The sequence below is a fragment of the Pocillopora verrucosa genome, chromosome 12 (assembly GCF_036669915.1).
Source record: "Pocillopora verrucosa isolate sample1 chromosome 12, ASM3666991v2, whole genome shotgun sequence".
Lineage (NCBI taxonomy): Eukaryota > Metazoa > Cnidaria > Anthozoa > Scleractinia > Pocilloporidae > Pocillopora > Pocillopora verrucosa.
The window spans coordinates 1,023,349-1,043,033 of NC_089323.1; the positions used below are offsets into that span (position 1 = coordinate 1,023,349).

General features: G+C 37.8%; 5 protein-coding genes across 5 annotated transcripts; 1 reads left to right on the forward strand and 4 right to left on the reverse strand.

Annotated features, from left to right (window-relative positions):
• The first annotated feature begins 1,200 nt into the window (after positions 1-1,200).
• On the forward strand, positions 1,201-3,923 carry LOC131769616 (dynein light chain Tctex-type protein 2B-like). Its single transcript, XM_059085344.2, has one exon. The coding sequence runs from the start codon at positions 1,346-1,348 to the stop codon at positions 2,210-2,212; it is 867 nt and encodes a 288-aa protein (XP_058941327.2). The 5' UTR covers positions 1,201-1,345; the 3' UTR covers positions 2,213-3,923.
• A 12-nt stretch (positions 3,924-3,935) lies between these two features.
• LOC131769619 (dynein light chain Tctex-type 5-B-like) lies at positions 3,936-5,064 on the reverse strand. The gene has a single exon (XM_059085347.2). The coding sequence runs from the start codon at positions 4,838-4,840 to the stop codon at positions 4,205-4,207; it is 636 nt and encodes a 211-aa protein (XP_058941330.2). The 5' UTR covers positions 4,841-5,064; the 3' UTR covers positions 3,936-4,204.
• A 150-nt stretch (positions 5,065-5,214) lies between these two features.
• On the reverse strand, positions 5,215-7,323 carry LOC131769618 (dynein light chain Tctex-type 5-like). Its single transcript, XM_059085346.2, has one exon. It carries the CDS (start codon positions 7,148-7,150, stop codon positions 6,527-6,529), a length of 624 nt encoding a protein of 207 aa, XP_058941329.2. The 5' UTR covers positions 7,151-7,323; the 3' UTR covers positions 5,215-6,526.
• A 2,645-nt stretch (positions 7,324-9,968) lies between these two features.
• On the reverse strand, positions 9,969-11,063 carry LOC131769586 (melatonin receptor type 1B-like). Its single transcript, XM_059085312.2, has one exon. It carries the CDS (start codon positions 11,061-11,063, stop codon positions 9,969-9,971), a length of 1,095 nt encoding a protein of 364 aa, XP_058941295.2.
• A 1,474-nt stretch (positions 11,064-12,537) lies between these two features.
• LOC131769608 (multiple PDZ domain protein) lies at positions 12,538-19,254 on the reverse strand. The gene is made up of 11 exons (XM_059085333.2): positions 19,021-19,254; positions 18,283-18,386; positions 17,814-17,897; positions 17,563-17,689; positions 17,338-17,413; positions 17,001-17,031; positions 16,535-16,651; positions 15,601-15,715; positions 15,070-15,258; positions 14,334-14,459; positions 12,538-14,124 (listed from the first exon to the last, which is right to left on the reverse strand). The coding sequence occupies exons 1-11, from the start codon at positions 19,097-19,099 to the stop codon at positions 14,114-14,116; spliced, it is 1,059 nt and encodes a 352-aa protein (XP_058941316.1). The 5' UTR covers positions 19,100-19,254; the 3' UTR covers positions 12,538-14,113.
• Between the last annotated feature and the right edge of the window lie 431 nt (positions 19,255-19,685).

Genomic DNA, 19,685 nt, shown 5'->3' on the forward strand with positions numbered 1-19,685 from the left:
ACGTGCTTATGGTAATAAATTCTAACTCTTAAATACTTCGTGTTTAATTTATCTATTTTTATCTTTTGTACAAAACATGACTTAAGCAAGGTTTTAGATAAATTCTATTGACTTTAATGAAACTTTGTTTACACCAAGATTTAGGACTCACGCTATGGCTAAAATTAACATAAGACAGCATAGGTAAAGCGCATTTTTTGACTGACAGGCATTCGTCATTAAAGTAATCACAAAAGCCAGAATAAAGAAGAATCGAAAAAAAAACAAATTATAAAGTAAACTCAAAACACGCAAACTTTTTAAGCGCGGAAAAACGAGAGAAACCAGATTGGTTTTAGTTTCCTATCTGATTATTTGTGAGGGTGGCGTGAGTTTTCTGCACCAATTGCAATCACAAGGGCACGTGAAAAAGCAAGACCAAGGTAGTCCCAGATTACTTTCAATGCCAAATAGCCCTATTCTCACGCAGTAGTTGATGTAAATGATAGTTCACTTTCGAACACAATTTTTCAGTGACTCTTTAGTCGCCCTATCAAGATCAAGCCATCCCTCGAGAGCTTTTGTGTTGCATCGAGCACAAGTTAGCTAAATATTACACACAAATGAGTGTCGATGAGTAGTGCGCGAAACCCGTCAGGGGAAGAGGTGAGTGGCCATTTTGCACGACCGCGACAAAATCCCATCAAGGAAAAAGTAGAAACTATTTTCATGACATTTTCCATTATTTTGGGATGGATATGTCAGAGAGATGTTTTTCAATTTCAAATGAGTGTTGTATTATAATCTTAAGCAAAGTAAATAGGTTTGAAATAAACGAAAGTATCGATCATTTCTTGAAAATGCTTTTCACGACTGAGAAGAAAAAGGAAAATTTGTTTTAGAATATAATTACTCTAGCCAAGTTTGCCGGGGTACAGATAATTATTCAACGAATGACAACGGGTTTCTGATGTAATGCGATATGTCTTAGGTATTTCCATCGTTATATCGTCGCGGCGCGCTCTAAAACTACAACAACAAGTTTATTACCATCAGCTCACTTTCTTTACATTGGTGTGAAATATTATTTTCATTGAGCCAATTGGAAGGCTGGTTAGGGTCTGAGACTTTGACCTTTAAATTCTTGTACAAACATAATGCAAATATCAGTAGCTTTTCGTCTTGAGGAGAATAACAAATTAAACAGACGGAAATTACGCGTAAGCTGCTTTTGTGGACTAAGTCATTGACAACAGGGCTAAACATATCGACAACAGATTTCAGTTGAGGAAGTTGTGTGGTGCTTCACATCGGATTTTTTTAGTGAGAATTTCTTCATCAGCGTGAAGATTGGTTTGTAAATAAAATGACTGACCTAGGGCCGCCAAGAATTCATTCTGTCGTAGCAGCACGAAGCACCGCTCTAAAGATCAAAGAACTGTCATCGAGTCTTCTCTCTGAGAAGAAAAAAATAAACGACGAGGGAGCGTTTGCAGTCACGTATTGCGATGATCCATCAAACCAGGTACAGAAACTAGTTCAACCCAGCAGAGAGGAGCTTCCGGGAAGGCGGCGATCTGCTACAACGCACACGGCTTCAGCAAATGATCATGAACACTATGTTGGAGGAACAGACGTGAGTGCCGCCTATCGTTTTTTAGATCCAGAAGAAGGCGGAAGTCGAAGACAAAGATCGAACACAGTGACGACGATTGGATTCAATGAAGCAGCTTCGTCAGATTCGGAGTCTGTAAAGATACCACATTTCCGATCGGGGGATGGTGCGTCTCGAAGGAGAAGATACACAAGATCAAGAAGGGCATCCGTAACTACTCAATCCAGCGGACAAGAACGAATCCCGGAGCAAGGAACTCTAGAGAATTCTTTTCGCACAGAGCCAGAGAAGATGTTTGAACACTGGAAAGTTACAGAGATCATCAAGAAAACTTTTGAAGAAAACTTGCTTGAGGAACACGAGGAACACGATGATCGCCGCAATTATCAAAAAATGTGCAAAATCCTTGCAGACTTGATCAAAGAACAGGTTAAACATTTGGAGTTTTCCAGGCATAAAATCATCTGTATTGTATCCATAGGTCAGAAGAGAGGGGAGAGCGTGCGCCTGGTGAGCAGATGTGTTTGGGATCTGAGACATGACAGCTATGCTCAATATTATTTTGAAAAAGGAGACCTGTTCGCCTTTGGTGTAGTGTATGGTGTGTATTACGAGTAACAGAGACACTTAGCAAACAACTGAACGTGTAAGGAAAAACTCAAAATGGCCGCCTCATGGCAGATGGTATGTTTGAAAACCTAATAGCGTCTTGAGGAAAGAATCTTGTTGATGGGGTGTGGCAAACGATTCGACAAGCGTCTTTGCTTTGTTTAAAATCTGACAAGTCGCAATGCAAAACAGTGTACACGTAGTTTATCGATGCAATTGAAATGTTGAAGAGAAAGGTAAACAACTCTGCTTGCGTCTGTTTTGACGTAACTGCGGCCGCTTCCTGGATACACCGCAGTAAAACATATGCGCATGTGCAAACGTTGAAAAGCCTTTGAAGTAGCATAAGTTAAATAGAGGCCTTGCATTGTGCTATAAGGCTGTGAATCCAAATTGTTTCACTGGAGCTGTTAGAAAACGACCACACCAGCTAATAATTTAGAAGCTCATAACTTTTCTAGTGAAGCCGAAACGTAGTTAGATACCTTTTGCGCTCGAAGAGTCTCATCCTTCTCTACTTTCAATTGTTTCATTCTCAGCTTTCTCTCAGAGTTTCAATTCTTACTGACACAAAGTTTATCTCGATACGTTTCTTAAAAATTCTGCGTGGAAAATTGGCGCGCCGTTGGCCAAAAGTGATCCACGTGCGCATGACTGGTGTTTCATCGCTTTGTTCCTAAGGGAACTCAACCTTATAAAGTATTCTAATTTCCTTGAATTCTACTCTCTTTACATCTTCTCTCAGCATTGTGGGGTCAGTCTTTCTTTATGCCTCTTGCATTTTTCAGTTCGCGTACGTGATAGAAATTCAAATTAATTGGTCCAATTTTTGGCCAAAGACAAAGGCATGACGAGTTCCGACGTCAACTGGACGGCGTCGGTTGCAATTAATGCACGCGAAGTGTCCAGAATGGTTCCTTTCATCATAAATCATATTCCATGTTTTCACTAACAAATATTCTCTTACGTTTATAAGTTTTAGGTAGGTAATTAAGTGGGTGAATCTTCGGAAAGATTCTGCTCATCACTTAACAGACGAGTTTAACAAGTAAATTTCCAATTATGCGCCAAATTTTGACATATTTGCTTATCACAAACTTGGCTTTCATGTTCATGCAACCGTTTAGTCTTGCGACGTCTAGTCAAAATACAAAATTTCAAATTTATCACAATGCTTAAGTTTTTTCCTAACAGTGGAGATAGTTCTCTGCTCAGCAAGAATCAGTATATTCATCTTTCTGCCCCGTTTTAAAAACACTTATCTCTGTGAGCATCGATTTAAAATCGTCAAGAGCTTTTGATTATTCCGCTTACCAATGGTGACGTTGATTACCACTAAAGCTGTGTGTGTTTATAGATTAAGAATGATTATAAGGTTTGAAAAGTTGTTTTTTAATTAATTTAAGATCGCTTTGAACAGTACATCGACATCCAAATACTTTGTAGATAAATTCTTAACAATCAAAAAACTTGTCTAATTGAATGCGTCGAAACAGTTTCATTTTTACTATGCGCCATTAGAGCGTAAATCCCCGCCGTATGCCCTTATTTCTAAATATAAACTACCTATGTTGATTCTCCTTTTTAATAACATTCACCCAATAGAGTCGAAAGGATTACAAAGCCAAAACTCAAATGTACAAAACATAAAAATTTAGTTAAGTCAAATTTCACAAGCTTCTTAATTAATATTGTTATGCTACAATTGATTTGTCGCAAATGACAGATGAAATATTATATTCTCATTTATTGACGGCGCACTTATGTTAGCAAATTATTATGTGGAGTGATTGATTTATAAAGATCTTGTGACAAGAGAGATGGCATTGATAAATACTTGAGATTTAGGTCTACAAACAGTCAGGAATTAGTTGTCACTTTACCCGAAGTCGAGGTACAGCATGCAACGTCCTCTACGAAAATTAAACCCGGAGTTCACACAAAAATGCTGAGTACTGATATCAGTAAATGACTTCACTGTTATGTTCAATACGAGGCTTTTTACTCGTAATAAATACCGTAAACTGTTCCAACAGCAAAGAATTTTTCTCTCTCAAAACACGCGCTAACACACGTATCGAAGTGGCTATTCCACAGACAGCGACTTGCCACTCTGACTCCTTGGGACTCTTTTGTTCCAAGGGTAATCATACAAACAATCTTGTATCGCTCAATGTTCAGCTGTTTTACGTTTTCCAGTATCCGAGCAGTCAGCAACTTGACGAGAAACGGCGTGTGATGAGCACTGTATGTATGGGAGTCTAAAGTATCCAAAGCTTCTTGAATCACCACCCGAACCTTTCCTTCTGGAAAACGAATCTTTGGCTCCAATCGGTACGTATTCTCGAAGGTTTTCTTCAATTTTTCATCCGTTGGTTTTGTTTCAACAGCTGGCTTCTTGAAATTGGAGAAGAAAGACGCGGCAGATATACGTCTTGACAGTCCAGTAATCTTTCGCGAAAGGTTGCTTTCTTGGGAGACTTTGCGAACGCTTTGCTCGCTTTCCACGGAAGGACTTCGTTGACGTCCAATCTTCTCTACAGAACTCTCGAATAAAACCGCATTGGATTCGGTTTCTTCCGACAGTGTGCGACTATAATGGCTTTGCCTTCTGCCAGAGGAACTACCTTCGTTCATTTTCACAAAGTTTGCGTGTCTTGCTAAGTTTGATCAACGAAGCCTGACTGTTTCTACAACACTGAGGCATTAGCTTATTCAAATAGTTCTCTGGCGCACGGGCTCAATTACCAAAAGAACAATTATAAGTGGGGTAATAATCTCGCCATAAACAATAGATTTTAAAAGCTTGGATGAGCATGTTTTAATTTTGCGGCACAAAAGCAAAGTTTACTCACTTTACAAGGTTTTCTTGTTAAAAAAAAGTTCTCTGACCGCCGGAAACTTAAATCCTCGAATTAGGTCTGAGTCATCTGATTACGTCTCAGGAAAAATTAATACTAATTCTAAAAAAAAAACTGAAAACTTGCAAACATGCAATAATATCACTGAAACACAGACCAATTTACCTACTAAATAAAAAAGATTGCGACTGTATTTTTTTGTAAATAATTTATCATTCTGTTGATAAAGTACTTCAGTTTAAACTGAAAGATTTTTCTTTGTTCTTTGTAATGACAAGAGCGAAAGAACTTGAAAAAGCCACAGACAAAAATTGTGAGCCCAAAAACCTCCTGAAAATAACGCGCAGCTGCGAGCAGTTGATGCATAAATCTCTAATCCTTATCAAAGAAATATATGGAAAAATAGAAACGCCTTTAAGGCGGACTGAATAATTAACAGATATTTTCATTGACCTTGTTTCAGTTTTCCACCCCAGGGGGAGGCAAATAGTACTCCTTTCTGTCAAAGGTTTGAAATCCTCGGAATTGTCCTGAAAACCGTGACCGAGGGTCTCAATTAGTGTTACGGTTGCGATCGTTGTCGCATGTGTTGTATAGAAGTTGATATATCCCAAAAAAAGAATTAAGATAAACTTCAACATACAATTTTAGCGTCAGATATTTCGTCAAAGCAGTACCTTGCGATAAACTGAGTTCTTTTTGGATCTCGCAGATTCTCAAACCAGATTATTCGGCGCTTATAACGAGTCTCAACCTCTGCCACTGATTCGTCGATCATTCTGGCCGATTATCTGTTAAAAGATTGTGCGTGTAAACCATACACAATTCTCTGGTAAGTTTTAATAGCTAGTCCAATTATCGGTTGACAAAAATAAACTGACCTCTAACTCTAGAGATCGATCTGCCCGTATAAGTTATCCTAAGAATTTTTAGTACACTGTGGATGAATTGTAGAGATGTAACACCAAATTCACAGTAAAAGCTATTAAGAAAACGTAAGATCGTCAGGTAAGAGAATTGAAAGATAACTTGAAAGATAATTGATCCCATCCGAGAGCAACGTATTTCCTACCGGATTAATCCTAATAAACTCTTTGGAATCTCGAAATCTAACCACATGATGTTTTGTTAACCTAATGCCCGATCTTTTATCTCACGCCAGTGCTATTTTAGAGTCTGTTTTGTCTAATTCAGTGACAAGATAAGTAATTTCACTTTCTCACTGGCGCAATTCTCCTCACCGCGTATCAGTTGCTTCAGTGGAGTTGGCTGACGTCTCTGAGAATAAAAATGAACGCTAACGTATTTAAACGATGCACGGAGTCGGTCCTAGACGGTAAAGTATTTCTGAATGGAGGATGTCGACCACAAACTGCAGTATTGAATTTCTCCAGCAACGGTTGCCACAATTGTTATCAGTTTCTAAACACGGGATGAAAATTCTCCAAAAGGAGAATAAATGCTATTCAAAATAAACACCATAAACTGTTCCCACCGCGAAAAATTCTTGTCTTTCAAAGCAAACACTGACAAATGTATCAAACTGATCGTCCCACAGGCACCGACTTGCTATTCTTAAATCCTGAGATCCTTTCGTTCCAATGGTAACCAGACAAACAAACTTGTAGCGCTCAATGTTCAACTGCTTCACACTTTCTAGTATACGAGTGGTCAGTAACTTAGCAATAAACGGCGAATGAGTGGCGCTGTATGAATGTGACTTTAAGGTATCCAAAGCTTCTGTGATAATTGCACGAACGGTTCCTTCAGGGAGTCGAATCTTCGGTTCAAGGCGATAAGTATTCTCCATCAACCTCCTTCTCTGTTCCTTTACAGCACTCGTTTCCGTTGGTTTCTTCCAGCTGCTGAAATATGACGCAGCAGAAATTCGTCGTCCAGGAACTGAAATCTTTCGACTTTCCTCTTGGGTAGAGATTTTCCGATCGCTTTTCGTGCTCTCTCCTGAAATGCGACGCTGTTTGCTTGAACCCACAGAGATCTGGCTTTGAACCTCGCTTTCCTCCAACAGGGCTTGGCTTAAATAGCTACGACCTTGGCGTCCAACTACAGGAACAAAATCATTCATTGTAAAAAATGTCCGCGTTCTTACACAATCTGCTTTTCCGGTAAGAGAGTTTTATAGGTTGTTCGGGGATGTTCTCGCGCGCGAAATGTCATCACTCACAAGAAGAACTATTTGCTTTACGTAATCTGAAATAGATAAATGATGAGATTAGGGACTCAATGATTAATTTATCTTTTTCAGATAAGCGGAAGACTAAATAAAAACCACATTGCATTTGACCCAAATTATACCGTCCTTCCGTTTGACTGGCTAAGTTTAAGAAGTTTATCTTCATACGTACGTCTCCTGTTGACCTTTCGTGAAATCAAGCATGAACACTTAGAGTCTATTGAATTTAGCTGGACTCCAAATTTTGACCAAATATAAGGGTACTAAGGCCAAAATAATTTTTTGCTTACAACCAGTGTCTTAATCGTTTTAGCATCTTTGAGGAAGATCAAAGATCAAAGATTTCAGCAAAAACGAACGAGGGGAGATTATTTTACTCCTTTTTCCTTCCACTGAACATGGATCTAAAAACCGCACCTAATAACTGTTGTCATAACAGTTTTCGAAAACAAATGCATGCCAACCCCCAAGATTTTCCCGATCAATATCAGTATCTGGGCAACTGCCCACCTACCCCTCCCCTAACTCAACAACAGTCAATTGATAATAACGTCGGGTTAGGGGAGGGGTAGGTGGCAGTTGCCCAGATACTGATATTGATCCGATTTTCCTCGTCTCGCAAGTTCCAACAATTTATCTTATCGCTAGACCTCGTTGAAATGTCGAACATATCCCGAAGATGTTGTCGGTCTCGAACCTCGAGCCCGGCCGGTCACTTTCGGCAAAATGTAGAAGTGTCGCTTTTAATTTGAATATGCGATATAAATTGGAACAAAAGACATGGATATTAATTTATGAAATAACGAGGATAGAATAATATTACATTCATGGATGATAATTTGTCAATATTTATTCGCGGCCTTTGGTGTCTGATTTTAAAATTATAAATCCCTAAATTTGTGTCAATTCTGAAGAGGTTATTGTGAAAAAACGGAAACAAATAACTATAATAATAAAGAAAATTTTAATGGTGTCATATTTGTGATAGTGGTTTTTTTTCTAACCATGCTTTCATATTTTCGTAATTCGCTCAACGACCCGCTAAGCTTTATGTAACAAAAATTAATTTGCTGTCGTCTTTTTGGTTTACATTTCCCTGAAAAGAACAGCGAGGATAATTTGCCATTTGTTTAGCTGCTCGTCTGTGGATCCTAAGAGGTGGAAATAGACACTGTTGCCCAGAAACTAGATTTTAGAAATACTTTTTGTCAAATTCTGGATGATGGCTATCGGTCAAATTTTGCGCATAATATTTTGTTATTTTCACTTTTCTCAGTGTTTTGTGAAATTGAATAAAATTTGTTTTGGAAAATTTGAAATTAGGAGCTAAAATTGAACAATGAGCTGATAGTAGATTAACACCTTCTAAAAATTAGTCGTAAAAACTGTAAAAACCGATAAAGAAAGGCAATGTAGGATTTCCCTTCCGTAAATGGCTCGTTAAACTTTCTAAGAGTCCAACATATGTTGATGAAATTTTCCTGTTTGCATTTTTTAGACGCAAGATTTCAGGCTCTGGCCCAACGATAGGAAATAAATGGCGCGGAGTCTTTGCCTCTATGATAGAAACTTCATATATTGAGATATTGTCAAAATAATTAAATGTGACAAATATCTTTAATAGTATTTTGGAAAATTATTACAAACCATGCATTTATGATCGCAAAATTTTATTTCGAAATGTGCGCTGGACGCCAGCCAGACATTTCAAGAGATCACGTTCGCATTTAGCTCCCTATGACACAAAAATAAAACTGCGGAACCGAATTGTGGCGTTTCAAATCAACTTGTTAATTGTTAAAGTTGAAAGCAGGTGATCTAATTAGTTAACCACACATATAAGCCATAATACTCCTCACAAATTCTTCTGAAAATTCAAGTTTAATTTAGAGAGTTGGAAAATGCCATCGAGAAGATGCCCAAAAATATACCAACTGGGGCAGTTTTGATTATTTAAACTCCAGAAATCATAATAACTGGAAAAAAAGATACTTTTGTCATCTATTGGCAAAGAATGAAAATGTCTAAACTGTCGATATACCATATTGTTTTCAATAAATGATTTATATTTTGTTGCAGCATACATAATTTTTCTTCTTTCTCGTGTCCCGATCTATACACAGGAAATAACGTACTGCGCAGATTTTGAGTGATGAACAATTTATTTCCAAATTTAAGAGTTTTCTCCTGAGCACTTCCCTTAATGATCAAACCACCAATGATATTTAACAAATATGACATTTTGAAATCCATAATGCCCGCTCACCTGCTGTTTTGTAACAATTTTGTGAATACCATTCTGCCCTCAAAGAGCTCAGAGCACACGAGTTTCTTCAACTGATTTCATGCATATGCAATTTAGTTTGACGAAGTAGAGTGACCCTTCTTAGTAGATAAACGATAAATAAGTAAATATACTCTATTAGGTTCAGGCAAGAAAATTATTACTTAGGAAACTCAAACCCACTTGGAGATTTGGCGGAATAACAAAACATAATTTACACTTTTACGATTTTTAATAGGGTTCATGTTAATATTCGTGCACGTTTATGCGAATTCGAAATTCAACCTACCACGGCAAAAATTATTACTGCTGTCGATATGAATCATGCAGCATTGAAAAAAAGCTATTTGTGTTTTATGACCTTAAGTTAGAACATTTTTACGCTGTTTCTTTTCTTTTATTTACACAACATATGTACAAAATGTCTCAGCAACTAGCGACCGTTGTCGGCTCCAGCATTCTTGCAGGTATTCCAATGGTTGCCTGGTTCGTTTTCCGCGACTGAGCAATTGCGGCCACTTTTGCCGAGGTTTTAAACAATCCTCTCGATCTTGGTGCTGGACTCATGCCAGTGATAGTGCTGTTATTTGCCGAGCTGTCTGAGGTTTTCTCCAGAGAACATCGGCCGGCCAGAAGGTTTTTCATGATGTCTTTAAAAGCACGGCGATATTGTTTGTTCAACGCACCGTAGATCACAGGATTATTGGCGTGATTGCAAAATACCAGTATCATGGACAAAATGTCGATCCAAAGTGGGATTTTAAAGCTGGGTTGGACCATTTCAATTAAATTTATTATAGCAGCTGGTATGAAACAAATTAGGTAAGCACCGATGACCACAGCGAGAGTCTTTGTGATGCGTACCTCCTCTACGTTAACAGAAGGTGCATGTGTAGTCATTGATGTCAATTGTCGCGAATGTTCCCGGACCTGCTTGTAAACTTTAAAGCAACAGAAACCAATTATCCCGATAGGCAGAGGAACAGCAACGAAAAGGAGCGTCGTAGAAAAAACGACTGAGCGACTGAAGAAAAAGATACATAGACATTTTCCGGATTGGAATTCAAATTTTGACCATCCTAGCAAAGGTCCGATGGCAAACGGCAGTGGTATGCACCAGATACATGCAATCATTAACGCCTGATTCCTTGCATTAAAAACTCTGCGATAGTAATTCTGTCTTACCACCATATAGTAGCGGTTGATGCTTATTGCAGTGAGACTGTACATGGATGAAATGACAAACTCTGTTGTCATAAACCCGTTTAATTGACACAGCTCTTCCGCGAAGATCCATTTTCCATAACTAATCACAGATACAAGCATAAATAGCAGATTTGTCGATTCCAAAGTGTCTGCAAAAGCTAAACTTGCGATGAGAGCACGGCCTTTCGTACGAACTCTGTTACCTTTCGTACTAATAAAGACAACCATTAAATTTCCAAAGATTCCGATCAATATAACGATTGTGAGAGGCAAGGATGTAATGACAACTGAAGCCGTTGTCCACTGCGAAACCATCTTTTGCTTCTGCTGGCGTGTACTATTAAACACAATTTAATCGTACAGGAACGAATTTTTTCGAACTTTGTCACAATCCTTGGGGGTTTTCCTATAAAACTTCGCCAGAAGTGAGGTAGCTGTTGTTCCGAAAAAATATAATTGATAACTTTAAAGTGTTAGATTGTGGTTTCGGCGTTTAATTCACACCGTTCCTCTATCACCTGTCCTTAATGCAAAAGAGTCGGGAAGTAATTAATACTCCTGTCTGATTGGTCATCGGTTAAAGCCGCTGACAAGAACACAATCCATTCTTGCTAGAAATTTCTCACAATTTTCACTCAACTTTATTTAATTTGTTTTCAGAGCTAATGTTTTCTTTTCAATTCTCCCCACAGTCCGCCCAAAGATTATAAGCAGAAAAAGCCGCTCGTTATGAACTTAGGGCTTAAATATCAAACTAAGAAGACTCATTTCAACTGTGATTGTATTCCGCAGTGAGTCTTGAGCGAGTTTCAATGACAATGCTACAGAGTTTTCTTGATCAAACAACGAAAAAAGTGGAGTGTCAAAAATTGCCTTTTGCCAAAAAAACGGAAGAGTTCGTAATTAAATGAGCAGACAAGTTAAGTAAATTGCTTAGGTTTTCATGATCAAAACGTGGTTTTGAGATCAAAAGTGAGAAAAAATTTGCAATTTTATTGTCTGAATTGTGTCCGATATCAACAAGAAAAAGGTGCGAGCAAACCAATTTTGGGTTGAATCTTTCATCAGCGAAAACCACTCTTTTGGCACAATTTGTAGGAAAGATTTTAAAATTCAAACGAGTATTGGGCAAGGATCAGATATTATACGACCAATCTTTCAGCAATCAAAGATTTTAAAATTACATTGAAGATAGCCTTTTATTTGCATTAGGATGGTTAGTGCTTGCATTTGGAAGCCATAATTTTCAAACATTTGTAAATAGAATAGTCTTCTTTAATTTTACTGTTAAAAGACCTAAAATGTCGTACTTTGTGCCGAGTCCAAGCTTGGTGCTATAAACATAGTTTTGTTCTTTTAGATATATATCTATATATATATATTTTTTTCATCTCAAAAGCTCAAAATCATGCTGGAAAAAAACATAATTTGCAAACTCTTACTTTTTTAACCCTTCACATCCTGAAATCAGTCTCCGCACTATTCCCTATACATTTCCTATGGTACTACCAAGAATAATTTGTTCACCAGTCGAGAGCTTCTCTCGGTCGGTGATCATTTCCTTTATTCTCGTGCCCTTAGTGTTTTATCCAGCGGTGATACTGCAAAGAGAAATTAGATGCTGGTCTCTTTAAACTGTTGCAGAAACCTTTACATGCATTTTTATTTCAAAGTAAATGCAGGGTAATAAGACCTACTCTACTGCATACGAGTTCATACGAATCATACGGGGTCACAGTTTGAACAAAATGTAAAAAAAATAGTCGCAAACCAGAGAACGATTTATGGCGCACCTTTGGGTAAACACTCTACCTCAAGCTAAGCAAGTAATGAAAATAAGGAAACGTAAACAGAGATCACAAGATGGCAATTGTTTCCTTTTATATCTTTAAATCAAAGTTTTTTTTCTTATTTTGTACGCTGAAATGACTATAAGAATATTTTTATTGTTCCTAATTTAGGGTTCCATTGACAGGCACGTTCGTTCGTTTATCATTCAGATGAAGAGGAATTTCCAGAAAAAAAATTGATGATAACGCCTGCCATAAATTTATTAATTTTTTTAAACCTGGAATTAATTTTCGCTTAATTACATCACAATGAGCTTTGTAATAGGTTATAAGACGCAATATCTAAACAAGAAATACGGAGTAACATCGTTTTGTTTTTTCTCATCTAAATTTAAAAAATAATGCACAAATTTAATCCAGCAGAAGGTATTGTTGGCAGTGAATTTTGATTTCAATTGTGATTCCTCTCTATTTTGACATCTTAGAGTAGATATAATTTTTTGCGCAATTTTTACAGATTTATAATGGTAATTTAACTGAGTAGAGTTTATTTTGATCTGAAATCACAAGTATGATTTCAGACCAAAATTGCACAACACAAAGTAAATACATTTTGAAACGGTAAAATTCAGTCGCTCAGATACAGGATCTCTTGGTGGTACAAATATTTTGGTTATCCAGTTGTAAGCGAGTTTGTAGAAAGTTGCATAAGTTGTTTTTTCGATTTTCCTCTAATTAGTTTGGTTTTTTTAAACAAGCAATTGGTTGTTGCACTTTATTAAAGCTTTCTCGTTGGTCATAGAAAAAAGATGCGATTTAGAGCTAAGAATGGTGAGATTTGTGAATAAAGCCCACCATTGGGAGCCAATCAGATAACAAGGGTCGCTAGAGATTTCAAAATGGACGTAATAAATTGATTTGTAGCACTGTTTATGGTGCAGGTAGTTCTAACTCTGCGGCTACCAACCAATGCTATTGAGTGTTTTCGTTTATTATGTTGAACAAAGCGTTTCCAATCTCATCAGTTTAGGAATGAAATTTTAAGATGAACATTTAAAAACAGCGCTATTGAGCAGTGCTTTCGTATGATACTGTTTATTACGCTGTACATGAAACAAGGTGGTTCTAACTTTTAAGCACGTGGATGAAATGCCAGCGTGTGACCCTCCAAATGAAGGTTCCTTTAGGAGCAGTACCTTCATGTGGTATTGTTCACAATGCTGCACGAGGTAGTTCTAAGCCCGTGAATCAAACCCTTGTGTGTGACCATTCATACGAAAGCTACTGGTCAGTACATTAATTTGCTGCAGTTTATTACACTGTACAAGGTAGGTAAAATTCTTCATTCGCTAGATCATAATGATGAGTAAACATGAATCACTGATGACTTTTAATTGTATCCTGTTCATCTTTCAAAACATATTTTATAATTTCGTGGTAGACTCATCTCTTGTGGCCTATTCTTGCCTTGCTTTACCTTCATATCTCTCATATACTCTTAAAATTTGTTAATCACCGAGTCATTGCTTGTATTTTCTCCTTTTCTGTTACGCTTGGTGGCGTTTTGGCTTCTTTTCATACGTAATCTAAAACATAAAACAGACGTATAAACAGTTAAATGAATAAATGAGGTAAGTTCCTAGAGAAACTGTTATGCTGCGTTGATGGAAGGTATTACAAGATAATTTAATTTCATCAGCGGCGTTGATAATGTAAATTGTTCTGATTGATCGTTCCAATATCTCTACTTTTCATTTTTCGACACTCCATCAAAACTCGTTCTAAGAGAAACTACCTTCTCTCTGATAAGACCCTTGATTTATTTGCTCGTTGAACGACAGCTCAATCCGCTCTGGATACACGTATCGAAATCTCTCTCGAGGCTCCTTACTTCTTTTATCATGCTTAGGTTGATTGGTTTCTGCAAATGAATGAAAAATGAAACTTTAATACAAATCTGACATGACCGAAAATAACACATCACTTAAAATCATATCCCTTCAAAAGATGTTTTCAAATCAAATATTACGGAGGTATGCCTAACAGAAGATAGCTAAAAGGAAACCTAAAGAAAGTAAGGAGGACAATTTTTTTTAGAGCATGCATTATGGGTAGAGCAAGCCTTCACAGAATCTTTTGTTAACATAGGTAAATATTAGAGAGGGAACAAGAAAAGAAAAAGGGGAGATGATTGTTAAAGATGGTATTGATTGATACATATTGCAAATAACGAACCTGAATAATCTTTGGTACTTTCCTACGAGCCTAGGAACCGTGATTCCATTCACGTAAGACAAGTCGACTGAAAGGGCTAAGGGTTAGGTTGGGGATTTGAGGAATATATATGATGGAGATTTCTTAATAAAGCTGAAACTGAGAAGTAACTATATTTCTTCGACAAATAGTATTCTGTACCCGGTATCGTGGAAGCCTTAGACGTCAGCAACGGCATCGGCAGCAACAACAAAATAAAAGCAACAACAACAAAGCAAAAACAGCAATAACAATTCAGGAAAAATTCTGACACTGACTTCTAATGTCATGCTCAGAGGAGGCTCGCTCCAATCCATCAAGGTCAATTCCCGAGGCCTGGCTGTAGTCTCTGCAGCTTACTGACCGTCGTCTGGTCGGGACCTGGTTCTTAAAGTCAAGCGGGATTTTGCGCTTTTTCTTTTGAACTGAGCCCACACTATTGTAGCGACGAAACTCCTTGCTGAGACCTGAAAAAAGATTGGTAATTTTCGTTGGAACCAAGACAGGACCAGTTCTTAAGGCTTATTCCTTGATTCATCAATCTTAGACTATCTTTAAATCATCCCCAAATTCTGACATCCAGCAAGACTGAAAATAGGGTGTGGCCGATGGGTGCACGTCCTCCCATCCTACCTTTGTCATAACAAAGTGGAAAATCGGATACAACCACAAACAACCTTACGTGCCCCGAACGACAAATACTACGCTATTGGAGCACTCTCAGTCGAAAACTTCCTGCCCATGTCCCGCCATGTGCGTAGTGCAAAGTGGCTAGAATAATTTTCTCAGTGCAACACTAAAAACTTTACCTCCATCGTCTTCAAGAGCGTGGTTGATGTAGGACGTTTTGGTTTTGGGTGAGCACAGAGACGAATGCAGAGAAGGAATACGTCCAATCTTCAGCTTGACAGTTCCGTAAGCGCGCTAAGTAGGATTAAAACGAAATATGATCATCCTGATACAATCTTTGAACGCAATAAAATGTTTTTATTGTTCATCGCGATTAACCCTTATGCAGTCTAATAAAAGCTCTCAGTAAAGTGTCCCAAGACCCGCTATAGTTAATGAAAATTTATGACTTTTTATATAACTTATTACTATTATTATGACCAACTTACGCCACTTGAGTCTTAGAGTCATTAACATCATAGCTTAACTGACCAATCAGTTTACCGCACTTAGTACATTCGACTGAGAACGATTATTCACTTGACTCGGATGATAACTTTCACTCAGGTTGTAGAAATGTCAGTCACTATTATCGACAACGGTACCTCTCAGGACTACACTCACTGGGACGATCATACTATACCATCACTATTATTAGTATTAAAAGAAAAAATCTTTCAGATAGAACTTTCGTAGTGGTCTCAAACTTTTGCATGCCTAGCTCTCAAGGTGCCCGTCTCAACCCAGTGGTATAAATGATTCTCATGTAACTTTTAATGATGTGGGATAAAAAGCGATGTACATCCCATACAACAGAAATGGCTATACTCTGAACAAACCATACCACAGAAACCAGGATAAGCTAAAACAACCTTCCAAATCAGTCTCGTAAGCAGATTTTATTTTCCATATTTAGTCTGAGTACCAGGCCTTCCAGTGGAAGGGGAAGTGGAGACAAACGAGAGCATGAGGAAGGGCTTTTCTACTTTTTCTCTCCCCCATCCCCCCCCACTCCCCTTGGAAAGACTGGTACTCACGCTACACCATGTTCGGAGCTAACAGTTTTCTTCTGACCTGTAAAACTTTACAGGCCTCTTCTTGTGTTGTTTTCTTAAGATTCACACCGTTCACCTCCAGAATCCTGTCCCCCTGATGGATCGATCCCTCTTTGTATGCAATGCTGTCCTCTGACTGAAATAAGAGAACAATAACATGATTTAAATAACCTTGTGCCATTTCAGAGTATCAGGGCTTGTGAATTGTGAGGTCATGCAGATCTTGTAAATCGTCTCCCAAGTCCGGCCCGTCAGGGACCAGTTTTTTGTCTATCGCAAGGGGGGAGTTTGAAGGATTTTGGGGCAATCACATGGTTTTCAGGGTGGACCCGAGGCGGATTAGTCCTTGCCAACAGAGTATAGAGGTGGGACTAGAGAAAATTGACTGTCTATTAACTGCCAATGAGGGGGAATCTAACAAATACGACAGATCCTTACACAGGGGATAAGGTAAATTTTATCAAGACAATAAAAATGTCACTTACCACATAACTAACAAATACACCTTTCTTATCCCTGTAATTATGACCAGGAGAGAAAAAAATAACGACTGTGAAACCAAATGATAAATTTTTATTCTGTTACAGTTGAAACAAATTCGTGCACTGAGTCTTTTGTAAACTGCACACAGTCTTCATTTTTAAAAATGTGAATCAGGGTCACTTCGATCGTGGAGATAAAGAGAAAGAGAGCAAATCTTTGCCAAATTATATATTTCATTTAGATTATGTGATTTCTTCGTTGCTATTAATTTACGTAATATCATTATCAAAACACCATAATGTATGGTAGAAGATATGGTTAAATTATTTGGAAACTTACTTTCTCCCGAGAATGCTTAGTCCCAAGTATTCAGTGAAGGATTTCACCAAATTCACTTCAAAGATGGTCGATGGTTCTATTTTTGACAGAAGGAGATTTAACAATCCTCTGGTCAACAAAAGGGGTATACGCAACAACACTTTGATAATCTATTATTCATCATCTGTTTTGAAAATCATTGAGTTTGTTTAAAAGGATTTGTTGAATATTACGACAACTTATTACCTTCGATTGAAGTGAAAATCTTCTCGGGATCCTCTCGCAAGATGGTTAGACTTACTGGAGATGGAGCTAACCTCAGAGCAGAGACCACATTTTTATGGTTCATTTGCTGCAGGTTTTCACCATTTACCTAAAGACATAAGACAGTTGTTGCTAGTCCCTAGGATCTATCTAATCTAATCATAGCCTTGACTACGTAACGTAGCTCTTTGAGGGGATTCTTCACTAAGCTTTATTCTGTCTCGTTAACATACCATAATAATTTGGTCTCCGACTGCAATTCTTCCATCCTTAGCTGCTGCGCCTCCAGGTTCAATCACGTTTATGACCACACCTCCCTAAAAATGATGAATCCACAACATTAGCGTTAAGTATTTTAATCGTACGTGAACATGACACACCATATATGATCCTGAATGGACCTGGAGCTCTCGCATCGTTCTTTCGCTGCTTATGCACTTTACACTTTTGCAGCAGTACGTGCTTATCAAAATTTGAGTCACTGAATGACCTGCTACAAAATTGAGTCAGCGTCTGGTTAATTTTGCAAACAATAAGATCATTAATGAACAATTTGTGGGCTTGTCTCCAAATTCTAAAAATGAATTTTGAAAAACATAGATGGCACATGGGGTATGATTTCAAACGCGAGCTTGCTGAGTTTCTTCTTAACTAAAATGAAAATGAGTAATAATCATGAACTTCCTCTAATAACTCTCATACCAGATATGTGTCGGATCCACCAACAACTCCTAAACCGAGTCCCGTAGTTTCTTTTTCTATGGTTATGGTAGTCTCGACAAATTCCTTTATTTGTGCCGTGTATCCTAGTGGAGAGGAAAGCAGTTCCACTTCGATCCTTAATAGAAAATCATCCAAAATAACTTCATACTTTTATTTCAAGACAGGGACGGCAAAGCGTTTTGAAATCAGGGCACTCATCCTCAAACGACTTAAGCCTTAAACGACTTAAGCCTTTAACCCACTAACATTTCCCAAAGTGTGTTTTACATAGTTCGTAGGCTAAGGAAAGCCTCTCTGAAATCTTAAAAGTGTTAAGTCTGTCTATATAACAGACCAGGAATATCTTTTCGCCAAGTGCTATCCTGATGGAATATTCAAAGCATGAATGTTTTCCCAAACTAAGTTTATACCGTGTCAACTATATTCGACGTAACGAAACGTGGGAGGTTACTCTCCCCCAATTTCCGTTTTACGGGGAAGGAGCCGCAGACTTTGATATTGACCGTTTTCATAAACAGTTTGGACTGCAACAGATTGTACTCGATAGCTGTCCGAAAGTTCAATACATGCAAACTATTCAATTAGACCTACTGTGTCAACTTTAGAAGTTGGAAATAAATTAGCTCTATAATTTTTCCAATGCTATTGCAAGGAACTTAGATATCGTCAGCTATGATAACAATAGATGGTAGAAATTGCCAAGAAATGATGTTTTACCTCGAGACGAAGCCGTTTCAACTTTAGTTGTTTTTTCAGACACAGGAGGCATTGGAATTCGTTCACAGAATTTTAACATGCGGAGCGCACAATTCAACTCAGTTTCTCCCAATCTCCGGAGAATGGCGTTGCTCCTTAGCTGAATATTCGTCGATCGAACCCGGCCTGTGTTGTTGTCTAAGTCCTACGATAATCAGCTTTGCTTGATTTGCTGAACTTTAAAGCGTGTCAAAGCTAATATATTTAAATCTTATCTACAAAGGCATGCATATTTTGAATTATCATTTCATTTTGTTTGAACAACCTGAATAGATTTTCCTTTTAAATGAATTAATCATAGTTAGCTGTCCGCATATCTGCAGTTCTTTTGTTTACTTTACTAACTCCTGTAAGCCTTTGGTACATACTGCATTACTCACAGACACACCACAAACTTTGGCTGTCTTAAATACTTTAAAGTTGATTAACTACTCTATAAAATGGGGTCAGCGATTGCAAAAAGAAGGGGGAGGGGAGAGAAGGGGAGATTCGTCCGTTCGTCCCGAGTTATGCAGAAAATTAATCATCTCGCATTTACCGGTTTTAATACTTTTCCTATCTCGGTCTTTTTTTCATTGCTTCCTTTTGCTTTGTTTTGGTATTGATACTTAACTTTTGTCTGTTTA

What these genes read in the sequence shown, in the direction of transcription:
- LOC131769616 (XM_059085344.2), top strand. Translation starts at nt 1,346, where the DNA reads ATGACTGACCTAGGGCCGCCAAGAATTCATTCTGTCGTAGCAGCACGA.
- LOC131769619 (XM_059085347.2), bottom strand. Translation starts at nt 4,840, where the DNA reads ATGAACGAAGGTAGTTCCTCTGGCAGAAGGCAAAGCCATTATAGTCGC.
- LOC131769618 (XM_059085346.2), bottom strand. Translation starts at nt 7,150, where the DNA reads ATGAATGATTTTGTTCCTGTAGTTGGACGCCAAGGTCGTAGCTATTTA.
- LOC131769586 (XM_059085312.2), bottom strand. Translation starts at nt 11,063, where the DNA reads ATGGTTTCGCAGTGGACAACGGCTTCAGTTGTCATTACATCCTTGCCT.
- LOC131769608 (XM_059085333.2), bottom strand. Translation starts at nt 19,099, where the DNA reads ATGTTAAAATTCTGTGAACGAATTCCAATGCCTCCTGTGTCTGAAAAA. An exon ending in GATTTTCACTTCAATCGAAG is followed by an intron (nt 17,414 to 17,562) that starts GTAATAAGTTGT and finishes TGTCAAAAATAG; the next exon opens with AACCATCGACCATCTTTGAA. An exon ending in CTCTGAGCATGACATTAGAA is followed by an intron (nt 14,460 to 15,069) that starts GTCAGTGTCAGA and finishes ATTCATTTGCAG; the next exon opens with AAACCAATCAACCTAAGCAT.